The 15,862-nt window shown below is 36.5% G+C and overlaps 1 protein-coding gene across 3 annotated transcripts in view; it reads left to right on the forward strand.

Annotated features, from left to right (window-relative positions):
• Positions 1 to 1,083: 1,083 nt before the first annotated feature.
• Positions 1,084 to 15,862, forward strand: part of LOC117419651 (semaphorin-3C-like) — a 46,011-nt gene continuing 31,232 nt past the window's right edge. For 2 of the 3 annotated variants that reach the window (XR_004547288.3, XM_034926214.2), the window contains exons 1-2: positions 1,084 to 1,605; positions 4,511 to 4,654. Coding sequence is in view for 2 of the 3 variants with exons in the window: in XM_034926214.2 (XP_034782105.1) it covers positions 4,549 to 4,654 (106 nt within the window). In the remaining variant the exon portion in view is untranslated. The remainder of the gene's footprint in view (positions 1,606 to 4,510; positions 4,655 to 15,862) is intronic. The other variant, XM_034032630.3, reaches the window with a different exon arrangement.

Raw genomic sequence — 15,862 nt, forward strand, 5'->3', positions numbered from 1 at the left:
AGAGGTGGAAGGATACAGATGGTGGGGATGACACTTTAAATGCTCAAGTGATGCTGATGAACTGCTGTGACAATAACTAATATGTTTGCAAATCCCCCACAAAACACATCTTAATTCTAAACAATATAAACGTCCAATCAAACACTTGTAGGACAAACTTATGAGACACACTCAAGACAGCCATCCTGAACTGAGGTATCCCTTTTAGTCAGATCAAGGACCTCATTGTGAGTATTGTGAAAAAGCATTATAAAGCCTTCAGCAATGTCATGCTGAAAACAAGTGTTCTGCTTATTTTTTGTTGTTTTCAAATTTTAGTTAGCTACTATTGAAACTGGTGTCACTATACAATGACTGATGCATTTAATAACTGATGTACTATTTGTAAATCAGCAACTTTACAGGATAAGGATGTCCACATTTAATCATACTGTAGCGACCTGGCCAAATTGAAGGGACTTGTGTTTGTTGTGTGTCTTGTTCGTGTTCTGTGTATTGTGAGGCGAGCCCACGCCAGGGGGGGTGGGACTTGTGTATAGTTAGGTTGTGCTATGCCAGGTCAGGTTGGCATGCAGGCTGGCAGAGCGCAATGATTGGTAGGTGTGCATGAAGGGGGGGTGTTTTCGGTGGGGGGGGGGGGGGGGGAGTAGTGTGTGGTTGAGAGAGAGAGCGAGAGCTGGAAGCAGCAGTGTGAGCAGCAGAGATTGAGAATGAGAAAGGGAGATAAAAGAAACAGAGAGTTATTATTTTCTTGGGTGTGGGTCTTAGCTGATAAGGACCTTTAGAATTTGTCATTAGGGTAATAAAATTTGAGTTACACTAACCTGTCTGCCATCTGTTCGTTTGAGAGGAAAGAGACCACCACTTGTTACAATACATTTATATGAATATCTAAATGTAAATCATATGTTATCATAAAATATTTTACAGTATCTGAAAAAAGTTTGCTACAAAACAGCACAAAAATTGAAGTAAATTATTAAAATCCTTTTCAATGTTCAGTCTATTAAGGAATTTAGCAAGTTACAATAATATTATAATACTGCTTGTATATTTCCTTGGACTGACTCAGGTATATTTTTTAAACATGTTTGCTTTAGTTAATTTTAAAATAGTCATTGCTTATTGATGTACAGTCAGGTTTCTCAAGAGAAATGACTTGGAAGAACAGAATACGCTTCAACATATATGACAAACTTCCCATTCTTGTCTTATTTTGAAAGCCCTTTGGTCTTTTTTGTGTAGTGTGATATTCATAACTAAGGAAGCACAGTGTTTGTTTGGTCCATGTTAGATTTTAGGGCTGGGTTATCTGTCTGGTGTCTAGTTAACTGAGAGGGTATGAAAAGCTGTGCAGTAAGCAGTGTAACAGGAAACCTAGACCTCCCCCAACTGAATTGTATTCACTCTCGCTATTCGTTCTGGAAGGGAAAGGCTGAGAGCTGATGGGAGCTATTTTCCTCTTTTTAAACACAATTTATCTAAGGAACTTTTGTGAAAGGCAGTAGCCTTTCAGAATTTTACAAGCAATCAACCACAACCTGTTAATTTGAAAACTGGGTACACAGAAGACTGGGGTATTTTCAGTTTGATTTAAATGTCAAGGTAAGTGAACTAATTTAGCTAATAGTGAGGTTTATTCTGCCTAGCAGGTGTGGTTTCTGTCTTGTGCATACAGTATATTGGTGTTTTAGGATTTAAGGATTTAATAATGCTATTATGGTGTATATATAAGACTCTGAGAGGCAGTAACTTCATAAAATCATTCGAAAATGAGTGTAATTTAACAGTATGACACAGAGTCCTTTTACTTGCTTCACAGCATGACAGAAATAATATGTCATAGTCCAGCTATGTTGTATTCATTGTAGGTCAGACATAGTTTAACTGCGATACAGGTGCTTATTTAAATATGCTTATAAACTGCAACTACAGACACTCAGCAACTTCTGATGTAAAAAAAGGCAATCTGTTATAACATTTTTTGGACAACATACATATGTGTTAGCTTATAAAATAATTGGATGTATTGGGAATTATTTACTAAGCATAACTACTGTACAGTATACTTTTTTTCATCTATATATAAAAAATACTGGTACTTTAAGATTTTTAGATAATTTAACAAGGTTTTATGTGAGAAGGTTCACAATGTTTAAAATCCTTTTGTTTCTAAAGAGCATCATGAATATTTTAGGATGCATTCTCAGGAAGGTCAAGTACAGTGGCAACTCGTGGCTTGAAAAACTGGTGGGGCATGAAAAAAAACGAAACCCAATGCCCGATTTTAACCATTTTTATGTAAACATTTCATCACAAACAGTTCTACGCCAGATTGTCACAATCAAGAGCATGTGTGGTTGAGCGAGTACAGCTTGATTATGTATTCTCATTGGTTGATAGGAACATGGCAAATAAAAAGTTCGCTCCAAGAACAAAAAGAAAAATCCGCACCGCCCGTGCTGCGTCCGCCCAAGTCCTGTGTGAACACACAGGTAGACTATAATAGGAAGCGAAAAAATATAACAATATTGCAATTTCTTTATTTCTTACACATGTTTCAGTGTGAACGATCCTAACGCAGTGGCTAAGCCGCTGCCTGGCAGAAATCGGGGCAAGGGGGTGGGTGGCACGTGACCAGGCATGCACCCCCTACGAGTCGCCACTGGTCAAGTATATATAATATGGGTGATGGAACTGTTCAGCTGCATGACACATTGTTCACTTTCTTCTCAATGGTAAAACGGTAGAGTTAACTGTGTCTTAACTTATATATTTACATATCAATTTATTTTGAGGAAATTAGTTTAGGAGGAGAAAACTATAGACATGAACACACTGAGGGGAATGAGGGTGTTTAACAATAAAAAGGTATTTTGATATATATATATATATATATATATATATATATATATATATATATATATATATATATATATATATATATATATATTTCAAAATATGCAGTGCCAAATTTTATTCCAGTAAACTATAAGATGCCAAACTGCTTTCATAAAACACATTTCCATATTAGGAGCCAAACTTTAGCAAGCAATCAAGCCATACTAAATGCTCAACATACTGCATATTTTTCTAGTTTTTGTAGTTTGAATCAAATTAAAGTATAAAACAAAATCAACAACAGAAAGCATTAATCTAGGAGCGCTTTTGAAAAATAACATGTAGTAGGAATAGTACTGACTGCTAATTAAAATGGTGCTCTTGTAAACGGATCTGGTATTAATTACATATATAATTAATACTTATTTCCTAATCTATTTCTGAAAGCCTTGCCTAGACACACTTTTTGTTGACTCACAGTCCCATACCCATGATGAGTTTCCATATACTTTAAAGGCTATTACTGCTGCTGCCCATTGGATCTGTTTGTTTCTTACACCATCATAAGCAGCCAATAATTTGCAAAGCAACTGCAATGGATTATACCAAAATTGGCTGTACAATTTTAGCTGGTTGTGGAATTCATATACCACTGTTTAACTGAAAGTCTGTATAAATTATTATATTTATTGGGAAGCTATTATCTGGGTTACCATCCATTAATATAAGGTACTCAATCTTTACGACCTCACAGATTGTTCTGTCTCTCAGCATCTGATAAACTTATTGTTCTCCTTTTATTAAATTCTTTGGCATCTCTTCATCTTCTTTACCACTCTAGTCTGTGTTTGGCTTGACAGTACCATAGCCTATTGGATTTCATCACATTGTGATGTTATACCTCCCATGTTCTCTGCTGGCCTGTTCTTGTATTTCTTGTATTTTTCTCTGCCTTTCGTCCATTTCTAACCTTGATTTACCCCGTTAAAACCACATCTGGTTTAGCATGTGCCATTGGATATACACACCCTTATATAATCCCTGTTTCTGTTAGTGGGTTAGCTGTCAGAAAATACCAATATAGTAACATCTGGAGAAAATGCACGGAAAACCCCTATGTCGTACTAATGTGCTCAGTGGGGATAAACCTCAGACCAGCTGGTGTTTAAACAAGCCTTATACAATCATACTTTACTTTTACTTTAACTGGTACATGGTAAGTACAGTTGATAATGATAATATCTGTTCAATATTTCTTATAATACCTTTAAATCTTCTTTGGCCAGGATGTAGTATATATTTTTATTTTTTATTTAATCCAGTCTTTCTTTAAATTCCATGCTAATTATACAAAATGGGCAATACACAACCAGAGTGTGCTTAAGAGGCAGTGAGTTATAGTACTTAGTTGTTTTGTGCTAGTTTTGTAAAATGTACAGAAGTAAATTAAAGAGAAAAGGCTTTGAAACTGTGCACGCTTGTGTGTTGCAGCTTTCAGTATGCTCTGCAGTTATAATACACAGTGTGATTGTAGGGGGTTGGAGAAGCAGATTGGAGGCCATCATTCTAATAAAAATGCGTGTGACCCTGGGTAGGCTACAGATGCTCATTAGTATAAATGTGCACTGCTAGATGGTAATTATTATTATTATTTTTTTTATTTATGAAGGATCTGGGGGCTGGGTGTTACTTACTAAACCAGATGACATGGCAAAATCTGCAGTGCTTCAAGTGGTTATTGGAATGCTTTTTCACTCCAGCTGTGTCTTAGGATCTTCGCAGCCGATGCCAAGAGTCTATTTAACATATGAAGGTAAGCTAAAGTTCAAGTCTTATTTACACTTCTCATTTTCAAGGCGTCATTTAAAAATGTTTTTTTTTTTAAGCTAAATGTCTGTCCAGATGTGCTGCTAAACTTTTTGACGAAGACTATAAAACCTTGTTGTGGGACAAAGTGGAGAAAAATGACAGGACAAAATAAGCAGATTGATTAAAAAAGGGAATAATCAGTCAATCGTAGGAGATCCGATACAATCACTGCAATTATAACATCTGGACACCCTTCTTAATGCCATGCCCTCTGCACAGCTACCTAATACCATACAGGATGTATGTGTGTGTAAAATCAATTATTATTTTCTTTTCTCCTATACAATTACTTTGAAGCTGTCTATTTCCCATCCAACCTATAAGGAAACAAGTATTTCCCAGCAGTATTTGTAATAGAAAAAGTTCATGAATTACTTCACTCTGGTGCATTTTAAAAGGGTAATATTTAATATGAAAAATATGAATTATTTATAAGACACTGGTACCTAGACTATACAGCCTGTATTATTCTTGAAAACCTGTGAGAATAACTAATAAACTAAATAAGCAGAACATGTTTCTGACAACAAAACAAGAGGAAGAAACAGAGGTGCAGAAAAAGCAGTAGAAATAGTGTTGTAAACCTTTATTCCCTGTGAAAATAACATCCTACAGGTATATCTTTTTTATTACTAATGCATTGGAGGGGTGATACAGTCGATCAAGATAATGTTGTCCTTTATGTGTGATTAATTGACCGTGTACTAGTGTGGTAAGGATGTATGATACAATCTGTATCTTTTTGACATTGCTATTGAAGAGACCTGCTTCATTTTTCTGCCTTGGATTGCTACTTGCAACCGCTATTAACACACTGTAATGTTTTTGCGGTTTTGTTCATGTGCGTACAGGTTTTGCTTAGGAATGAGGCTGCCGCGGTATGCTGTAAAACCATGCTGTAAAACATTACTGTCATAACGGTATTCTCATCAGTCTTTCTTGTCATACATGAATTATTCTTCACATTAAATATTCCCTGCTGTATCTGCTAGTCTTGTGTTCAGAAAACAACTGTTAACATACTTTTAACTAATATAATATAAACTTAAGTTTTTGGAAACAGGAATGGAATAAATGCACTAGGAATGCTGAAACTTTGTGGACGGAGTGTATGTCTTCTGGCTCAAAGTATTGTTAGCAGTGTGTTTTGCTTGAGTTTGTCACTGATTGTTTTGCAGTCAATGCCCCTTTGCCAGCTCCTTGATTTAACCTTACAGAAAAGTTGTAAAAATATCACCCTAGGCTGGGAGATTCATTAGAAGAACACAGTGACCACAATAGATTTGGAACAGATACTGCACAGTGGTTCTGATATAGTAACACACTGAGGTATAATGGCACTGCAATGGGTTACCAGTTGGTTAACATCATTGTGATATCATGCATATGAAATGTAGATACGATTCTAGTAAATACCAATAGGTCATAGTTTAGTTTCCCTGAGCCTTGGAATCTTAGTACAGAGTCATCAAATTGCCAATGTAGTGCCACTGAATTAGATCTGAAGATGAAGATACATTTGTATGGAGGCCAGTTTTAACTATTGCCAGACGCACATCTGTGCAATCCTTAATTCATATTGAGATATTTCCAAATGCCTTCCAGTGTAGACATGCACATACACCATTGAGCTTGTATTATGTTACTGAGTTCCAATCACATTTATTTGTTTGTTTTACTTTTTAAATGAGAGATTGTAAAGTTAAAGATGTTTTTCTTGGCTGTTCATGTTTTTATGACATTATAGTTTTTAGCGGCATTCTCTCATACAACAAATTATGAGTCTGTTTCAGCAATAAATTTTAATGTACACAGTATCAGGGTGACCATGTAGCTAACAAATAATGTATGCTCTCAGGCAATAATAGATCATGCTGTATGAAGAAATTTGGATTGTGTCAGATTCATCACACCGGCAATTTGAATACAGAATACTGTTCCTTTGCTAGATAATAACATCTGCCATCTCTTATTTTGTTCTCAGTTGTTCCTTCTTGCTCAACATAATGGTTTAAATTCTAGTGATGCAAATAAAATAAAATAATAAACATTCAGTTGAAAGAAATTCATTCATTCTCTGTAAGCTTAATAGAGAAACAACACCACAGCTTCAGTCTATGCTACAATCACGTCTGGCTATAGTTTAACATCCATTTATTCTGAGTACCTGTAATATAAGCTTTTGACTAAATGTTCTTTCAAAATGTATTTTTGCAATATTTTATCAATATTGACATGGCTCAGCTTTTAACAATTGGAAGTTTGAACCAAAAGGAACTCTGTCTGAAATATATCATGTTTATTAGAAATACATGTTCAGCTTAAATAATTGGATAACTCTTTCTGTGTGTGGAAATGGTTAAAAACATGTATATTAGTATATTATCCCTCTAACCACATTGCAAATTCAGTTTGAAAATACTGTTTATGTGAGGTTTATTTTTATTAGTCTTTGTATTGAATGTTATATCAAAATATGATTTTACTGACTGTTAATTAAACTGCATAGAATCCAAAACCAGCTGGAAAAATAGAAAAAGGATTGGAATTCTAGGCTTTTAAAAATTTATTTTTACAGACCCCTTTCAACAGAGACAGAAGAACTCCAAGCAGCAGACATTATTGCAAAGATCCTTGGGGAGAGTTGTCTTCAGCATTATATAATTGTAATGTACAGTACATGGATGAATGACAAAGTTTTGCCTAATTCTCCCTATATAGAATTATGCAAAATGATATCATTTTCCTCACAACAGTTTATGAGCCTATGAAATACACTGTACAGATTTTTTGTAATTTTCTTTCATGTTTATTTTGCCTGTAAAAGAATGTAATTTCACAACACTTTATTTGTTTATAAGTTCCGACCAATTGCAGAAGGGCTGTTTTCTTTTCTTTTTTGTTTTTTCTCCTTTTTTATGTTAGGTAATGGAAAAGTTACAAATTGTACTTTGGGATTTCTACCAAATCTGTCAATTACATAGCTCAAAGTTATTATCTTACAACACAGGGAGAGCATTTCAATCCAGTTTAACCCACATTTTTAGATCAGTCTAAAGCCAATTTTCTAGTTCAGTAAATGCTAATATTAAATCTTTCTAGACATGTCCCCCGAGTGGCTAACCTGGTAAAAGCATGGCGTGTGGTGTGCAGGATGAGTCATATATCAGGCGAGCGCAGGTTCAAATCCTCGCTGTGCAATGTCACTGGTCTTGGCTGGGGATTCCAAAGGGAGAGTTGCATTTGCTCTAGTGCTCTGTCGGTTATGGAGCCAAAACTGTCAGGGACTTTTTCATCACGCTGCAGCAGAACCTACTGGCCAGGCCCCTAATGAACTCAAGTGGACACCTGCTGGGCTGGCCTTTGTGCTCCACTCCAGTAGCTTGCTGACATCAAGTTCCTGGTGTAAAGAGGCAATTGGCTTGGTTGTGGGATTGGAGGACACCCACTGACCTTCAGTTCTCCGGAACTGAATTTCAGAAATGTGGTCACAGCTACAATTCTTTAAAAGGCAGAACAATTACATATTTTAGTGCCTACAACACAGACTATGAAAGCCAGCCAAAAATCCTAGAATGAGATCACTAATAGGACCACTGTATGCACAGATTGATTGCAACTTTCTTCAAGTGCTGTTGGAACAAACATACAGGGTAAATCTTTTTACTGCAAATGAACATTAGGATTTTTTTTCTGAAAGATCCTCAAATGAATGTCTGGTTTGTTTATTTCCGATTTGGTTTTGGTTGTAAAAAAGTGTGTGGTTATTTGGAGTAAAAAACTTTGAGAATCTAGCTTATTATGGTTTTTAAAATATATAAAAGCCATAACTCACATCATATAATGAATCATGTGCCCAGCCAATCAAAGCACGGTGGGGTTAAGGTTACAACCAATAAGGATTCAACATTCCCTTTAAGAGCACCTGTGTGTCTGCAATAGCGAACGGAGGGCATTTTGAAACCAAACAAAAATGTTTAAATGTCCAGCAGCCCAAGTGAGGAGGGTGACTAAGCCCCTCAAGCATGGCTACAAAATAAAAAAAAGTAATGTATAAGGCTTTGTCTGACCTGCCTCGCACTTGCAGCATCTGCAACCTCCACCACTGTGGCTTCAAGTTCAGCATCTACTTCCCTCAAACCATGTAATCTTTCCTCTGTAAGTTCAACATCACATCCATTACGGAGAGCTTGGCTATGTAAAACACAAGAAGATAGGATGATATTGCTAACCTTCTGAGGAGTGTACTGTAGTGTTCCCCCAGAGACATCCAAACATCGGAATCGCATTTTGAGGATTCCAGATATTCACTCAATTACAGTACTAAGCCACCGCTTCAGTGATTACACCATTGTCCTAGCCTCTCAGACTGTCATCCCGCTGAAACGCAGCTGCCACCTGTGAATTAGCAAGGATAAACGAGTCATGAGCAGGATAGTTTGCATACACATTTGTGATGCGGTTGTTGGCATCACACACTACTTGCACGTTGACAGAATAGGTGCCCTTATGATTTATGTACAGGTGCCTGTTCTGTGTTGGTACACGTAGCTGCTCATGCCTCCCGAGAAAACTCTGCTTTGTATTTTGTTGCAGCTCGTGAGAGAGAGGGAAATTGATGAATTCTCCTGCCTGCTTTATTAAAGCTGCAGTTATATCTCACACTGCACATGATACAGCCAACTAGAACTCACAGTACATTGGAACGAGCCAGTGGCATAAAATGTTAGTGCAGCGGATACCCTTAGTGCTGCAGGCAAACAGTGTGCTCTCCGCATGTCTCCTTCCAGGTCAGCCTGAAGTATTTGGCAGATGTCAGTGATTGTTTGTCTGTTGAGGTGAAATTGCTGCATACATTGTGTGTCAGACAGGCTCAGAAAAGACAGATGACTTCTAAATATTTGGGGACGTCTCCTCTTCCTCTTTTTGTCTGGCCATGTAGAAATCCAGAGCACACTCCATATTTCTTTTATTTCTCTTTTTTCTCTCTCTTTAGCTGCTTCCCTGGCAGTTTCAGCTGTATTTATAGTCGACCATGTAATTTGCGCACAGTTTAGACCTGGTTTTCACATGTCAATTGAAATGCAAACACCAGTTACCTGTTGATGGTTTGCTAAAAAACTACAGTTGTATGTAAATGAGGACACTCCCCTAAAATTCAGCTCATGTCCAGCGCTAATGCTAACTTGCAGGATGGGCGCTAAAGCACGGTTACTAAATCACATAGATGGGCGAAGTCTGTTTGCACCAGCTGTTTGCAAAAGTGTATTGCAATTGCCTTAGAGGTTTGCGAACGTTGCTAAACAGGGCGCCATATGTTCATTTCAGTAAACCAGACTATCAAACAGTGTGCCAAGCTTCATTGTACAATGAGAGTTTCAAGAATCTTGCAAAAATGTATATAGCAAAACATATTCAAAAACTATTTTTGCACAAAAAGGAGTTAAAATTTAAATGAAAATTAAACTTGTAGTGCCTCATTTGTTACATATGTGGGTGTAACTATGCACCCACCTGTCTTTTTAAGTAGGGACAGTAGCCTGGCCAGGCCAAAACTACATTTCCCAGAATCCTTGCTTTCCTACTCTCACCCCATTGCCTAGATTCAAATTTTGCTTAATCCATTCCACTGGTTCTCATTCCTGTATGTTCTTTATTGTAATGTATATTCAGCCACCTGGTTAACCTTGTGGTCCATGCAATAAATCGTGTTCCTGATATTGACATAGTTGACGTCCCTGCGTTCGCTGTTGGCCATCCTTGTTGGTCTGGTTTAAAATTGAACTTGGGTCAATAATAGCTCCTTGTAGGACAGTGTGGTTGCTTATCAGCCGTGTAGGGTGACCGTTACAAACTTACTTTAAAAAAAACCTCATATTACGAGCATAGACGTGAACCCCTTTCTATGCAATGGGTGCCTACGATGCTACTCAGTGTACAATTCAAAGGCTTACAGTTACAACAAAACACTAACCTAAAGCTTAAAGGCCCAGTTTAGTTAGTTCAAGAGGTTGAATTTTAGCAGCTACAAATTAATTGCAGGAAATTGTCTGGTTTTGCAATGAAACCGAGTAGTATTTTGTATCAGGCAGAATATTTCAATCTAGCTTTATCCCTAAAAGATAAAGCATTCCAAGTTACAGGCACCAGACATGATGAGACAATCCAGTGATAGACCACATATTTGTTGATATACCTCTGTGTAATTGATTATATTTGAATAATATCTGTCATAGTGTTTTATAAAAAACATTATGACAGACATATTAAATTCTCTGTAGGTTTCTAACCAAAGCCCCTTCCATATACAGTAATCCATACAGTAGCATGACATATATAATGCATGTTTTACAAACATAGTTAAGCTTTAAATTGAATTTTGGATTATTATGCAAAATTGTTGCAACGGGTAAAGTGTAGAAATAAAAAACAAAAAACAGTTGAACAGTTGTTCTGGAGTTCTGCCTGTTGTTTTTGCCAAATGTTGAAATAAAATATTTGAGCATAAAACAGCCATCTGGTGAATCTTAATTAATTCTTTCTGGTTTCAATGAAATACTAAGGAATTATAAAATCCATGTGTGATTGTAAAATAACTGATTACCCATGTTTAAGTTTAAAACGTGAAAATAACATTATAAATAGACTTAAGTTAACCATTTTAAAAGTTTTAAAAAGGAAACCTGGTTATGTAACATAGTTACGTCCTGCCCAAAAATATCTGTCAATCTTTATTTAAACCCCAAGTCACACCCTTATTCTTTGTCTTGCTTTTTTGTTTGTGGATCACTACATTGCCATGCAGACTCCTTCTCAATCATTTCAATCAATTTAGATATAAAATGGCTACTCGCCACACTTTTCTTTTTCTTCGGAATCTAAATTCTCAAATGGTGACTGCATTTCTCCTTTTGGACATCCTTCAACTCAAAGCTCTTATATGTGCATCTGCAAAGTTTAACACATCTTTTTAACATGCTTCAATGAAAAAATGTATTGTAAAAATGTATACAGCTTTGTTTTTTACTGGCAGATGGCAGCAGTCCTGTATATACACAGCTGAGAGTGAAAAATGGATGACTGTGTCTCTACAGAGAATGAAACGAGATTTCTTTATTTATTTGTTAGTGTTACAGGTTGTAAGGACGCCTTTTCAGGTTTGGTACTGGTCAAAATGACCTATTTATTTATTGTACACTACACTTCACAGATAATAAGTTATATAACAGCGCTATACACCCATGCCTGAAATTGGGGAAGATACTGTATATGAGGTGATTGAAAGTTTGCGACGCAAGTTTTCTGATGTATATGTGCAAGATAAAGACGTTAGCGTTGAGAGGGTTTGAAGTGCGTCTGCTTTGAAATCTATCACACAAAAAATAATTTCTAAAAAGTGATATGCCTGCACAAGTATTATAATGTTATTATAATGCTGCCATTGTAAAATAATGATGTTATGTTTTGATTTATATTATAACGCTACAATTGTAAACACATTGTTGTTATTTTGTTATTTAAGTTCTATTGAAATATGGTATTTCCATTTATCATAATCACAATAAAAAAGTGTGTATTTTTTTTTTTAAAAAATAGAGGGCTAAGAATGAAAAATCTGCAAAAAAGAGCATTTTTAACATGGAAATTGCCTAAATAAATGGGTGGTTAAAATAAAAAATATATAAAAAAAGGAATCTCAATTCCAATCTATCTAAGCCAACCCTGTCTTTCCTCCTCACATTTCAGTTCAGCAAACTAGGCTTTTAAGCGGACACTGTGCGTGCTCCCTATCCTGCTCTTTGTACTTTAGATCTCCAGCCTGCCTTGTTACCTGCTCCTTTAGCTTCTCCTGATTGCTTCTCTGACCTGCATTTCCAAATTACCAATGATTTCAAGCAACTTTTTCAGCCTCTCAACTCCGCTGTTGCTTCATTCTCCGACGCCCTGGATACGTTTCAGAACAGAATTACTCGTGTAGAACCAGCAGCTCTCCCTTCCCCTGCTTCAGCCAGTTAAAGTTAATGTTAGCCAGCACATAATCAAAAAAGGGGTATTCCACTGCAGTGGAGTCTTACATTTGTTCTTCTCTCCCTGATATCTATTCGGCCCAACAGAGTATTGCTAGCATGCCCAGAGCGGGGGCCATCTCATTGGCAGAACCAGAGGTTTCCTCCCACAGGGTGGTTTTTTCTTCTCCATTGAGTGGCAAGATAAGTCTTTAATTCCTCATCAGATTAAGTAAGTTGCAGGGACCCGGGGGCAAGTGAAGCTCAACCTTAGAGGCCCAGTCACGCTGGCCTTGTCCTCCGCCAGAAAGGTTCTCCGTGAGCGAGAGGGGACTCCCAGACAAATCTGTCCTCTCTTTCCTTTTCCGTTCTCTGCCCCCTATATCTGCTTTCACCATGCAAGTCTTACCCCCTGGGCAGCAAAGCTTGTTCCCAGCCTCGGAGACCCAGCCATTCAGCCTCGACTCCTCGGAGGTGGCTCTCTGAGAGTCAGGGGGAGACCCCTGGCCCTATTTGCATGTCATTTATTTTCTAAATCACAAAGCACTTTTCTCCTAATACAATCCCTGGAGTTCTTCCTCCATGCAGCCCTTGTTCCTGTCCCATGAAATACCACTCATGTGGCTACATTTCATTTTATGTTATGTTAGTGAACAGATCTTTTTTTTTTTTTTTTTTTTTATTGTGACATACTTTACTGCAACACAAATACATTCTAATGCTATTGATTATCATTTAAAACACTGTTTACAAAAATGTTGATATTGACAAATATTTTAAGAAGGAAGTAAACTTTGATGAGGATATTTTATTTGAGGAATTAAAAAAATAATAGATTACTATACAGAACCTTCAAATGTATGAAATTGTAAAATATTCATGGCATAAACAAGATATGTCATGAAAAAAACAGAATTCTCAAAACTATTTACTCCAAATTGTTATTAGAACAAAAAAAGCAGTACTGAGAAACACACCCAATAAGCAACTAAGACCTTTAAGTTGTTTCTTATTCGTATTAGAATTGTAATGATTTTTTTTTCTTTCAAATAAAATTTGCCCTAATGACGATTTGGAGTAAATAGCTTTGAGGATCTAGCCCACAGTATTCATGTCATGAGCAGTGAGTGGTTTTTCATGACCTAGCCTCTATTTATCAGATTTAAGTTTTATTTTTAATTTTTTATAAAATAATGACCTAAAAGTCTGTAGGGTATACATTAGAATGCATTATTTTAGGATATGTCTTCGCGAATCTAGCCCACTGTATATTATCATTGTTATACACTAAAAATAAACTAAAACAGGATTGCTGGGTTAGTTATTTGCATTCTATTCTAATTGCTAGTGCTTAAAACAAAAACTGCATTTCCTGGACATAAAACAGAGCAGGTGTTACTATTATGCCAACTAGTCATTTCATTAGTAGGCACTAAAACGTGATCTGCAAACCATCTTATTTGTTATTCTCAATATCAGTGACAGTGGAATGTTTGTCTAAATACCACAGCCTCATATTACTGGTTTTGACAGTCTTACATGTGTGTATTTGTAAGGGGAAGAATGTTAGCCTGCAGGCCATTATATCACCAACAGTTTTTACTTAATGTATGTTCACAGCAGCAGGTTTAAATAAGCATATGGCATTGTCTACCACATACTGACTTCTCTACAACCAGAGACAAATGTTTAGTCAACATAGTTATATTATATTGTTGAATCCTACTAAAGCCAATCACAACTTCAAATGAAGCTATGTGTTTAAAGACTGCTGCCAACTTTTCTCAGACAACATGGTATGTATAAAAGTGGTTAAGTCTGTATTACCCCCTTGAGACTTAAGCCACATACCTTCAGATTATAATCACTTTAATATCTTTATGTTGTTATGGTCTGTTCTGCCATTGTATTTGCTATGTAGATCTGATATGTGCAGTTTTAAAACAAGCACATATTAAAATAGTGCAGGCCTCTTTTAGGTTGTTTTTCTTTTCTTAGGATAACCAGGAGTGTGAAATTGCAAATATAGCATAACGTTACTTTTGCTGTAACAGTCTTCATTTAATGTGATTCCTGTTACTATGTATCATAACTGATGACAAGAAGATGACAAGAAGATGACTACAGACAAAACAAAAATAAAAAAAATGACTTTGAAAAACATTACTTGGACGGAGGAGGGAACAGCTCCAGTCCTACAACATAATGGAGATAACTGCACTGCATTTTACTGACAGAAAAAATACCCTTCAGGCAGCATTCTTAATTAGGATCACAGGAAACACAGAGCAAACCCCTCAAATGGCTAACTGGGGGTATAGTACTCTATCTGTGCAGGGGCTATTTACATAAGAGTAACAATTACACCCTGTTCCTAGCACCTACAGTATACTAGACAGGGGCAGGATTGACACAACAGACCTCTACGTAATCCGGGTTGGTTTTAATAGCGAATCAGCAGCTACTGTAGAATAGATTCTATAAGACAGGGTTATTACACTGTGAATTACAGACTGGTAAGTTATACCAATGGAAAGAGATGTGAAATATGTCTGCATCAAAGGCAGCAAGTGCAAGAAAGTGTATGCAGCTATGGCTATAGCGCATGGTACAAATAAAAGCTTACCGGTACTTTGGGCAGCAGTGTGGAGTAGTGGTTAGGGCTCTGGACTCTTGACTGGAGGGTCGTGGGTTCAATCCCCAGTGGGGGACACTGCTGTTGTACCCTTGAGCAAGGTACTTTACCTAGATTGCTCCAGTAAAAACCCAACTGTATAAATGGGTAATTGTATGTAAAAATACTGTGATATCTGTATAATGTGAAATCTTGTAGCAATTGTAAGTCGCCCTGGATAAGGGCGTCTGCTAAGAAATAAATAATAATAATTGTACCTAATTTTCTAAACCCCATAAATCCAACTATGTTTTTTGATGTTTTTTTAATTAATTTATTGTATGCTAAGTAACTGTTTGTCATTTTACTGCAATACTTAAAGCCCACATCAAAGGAAATCTAAAACAAATGTATATGAATCCCTGCATGTCTTAACATTACCAAACCCACGTTCACAGTTTTTATCAAAGGGATTTCATTCTCCAGCCAAACTGCATAAAGCCTATATAATACTATATTGTGCAATTCAGGT

The sequence above is a fragment of the Acipenser ruthenus genome, chromosome 14 (genome assembly GCF_902713425.1).
Source record: "Acipenser ruthenus chromosome 14, fAciRut3.2 maternal haplotype, whole genome shotgun sequence".
NCBI classification, from domain to species: Eukaryota; Metazoa; Chordata; class Actinopteri; order Acipenseriformes; family Acipenseridae; genus Acipenser; species Acipenser ruthenus.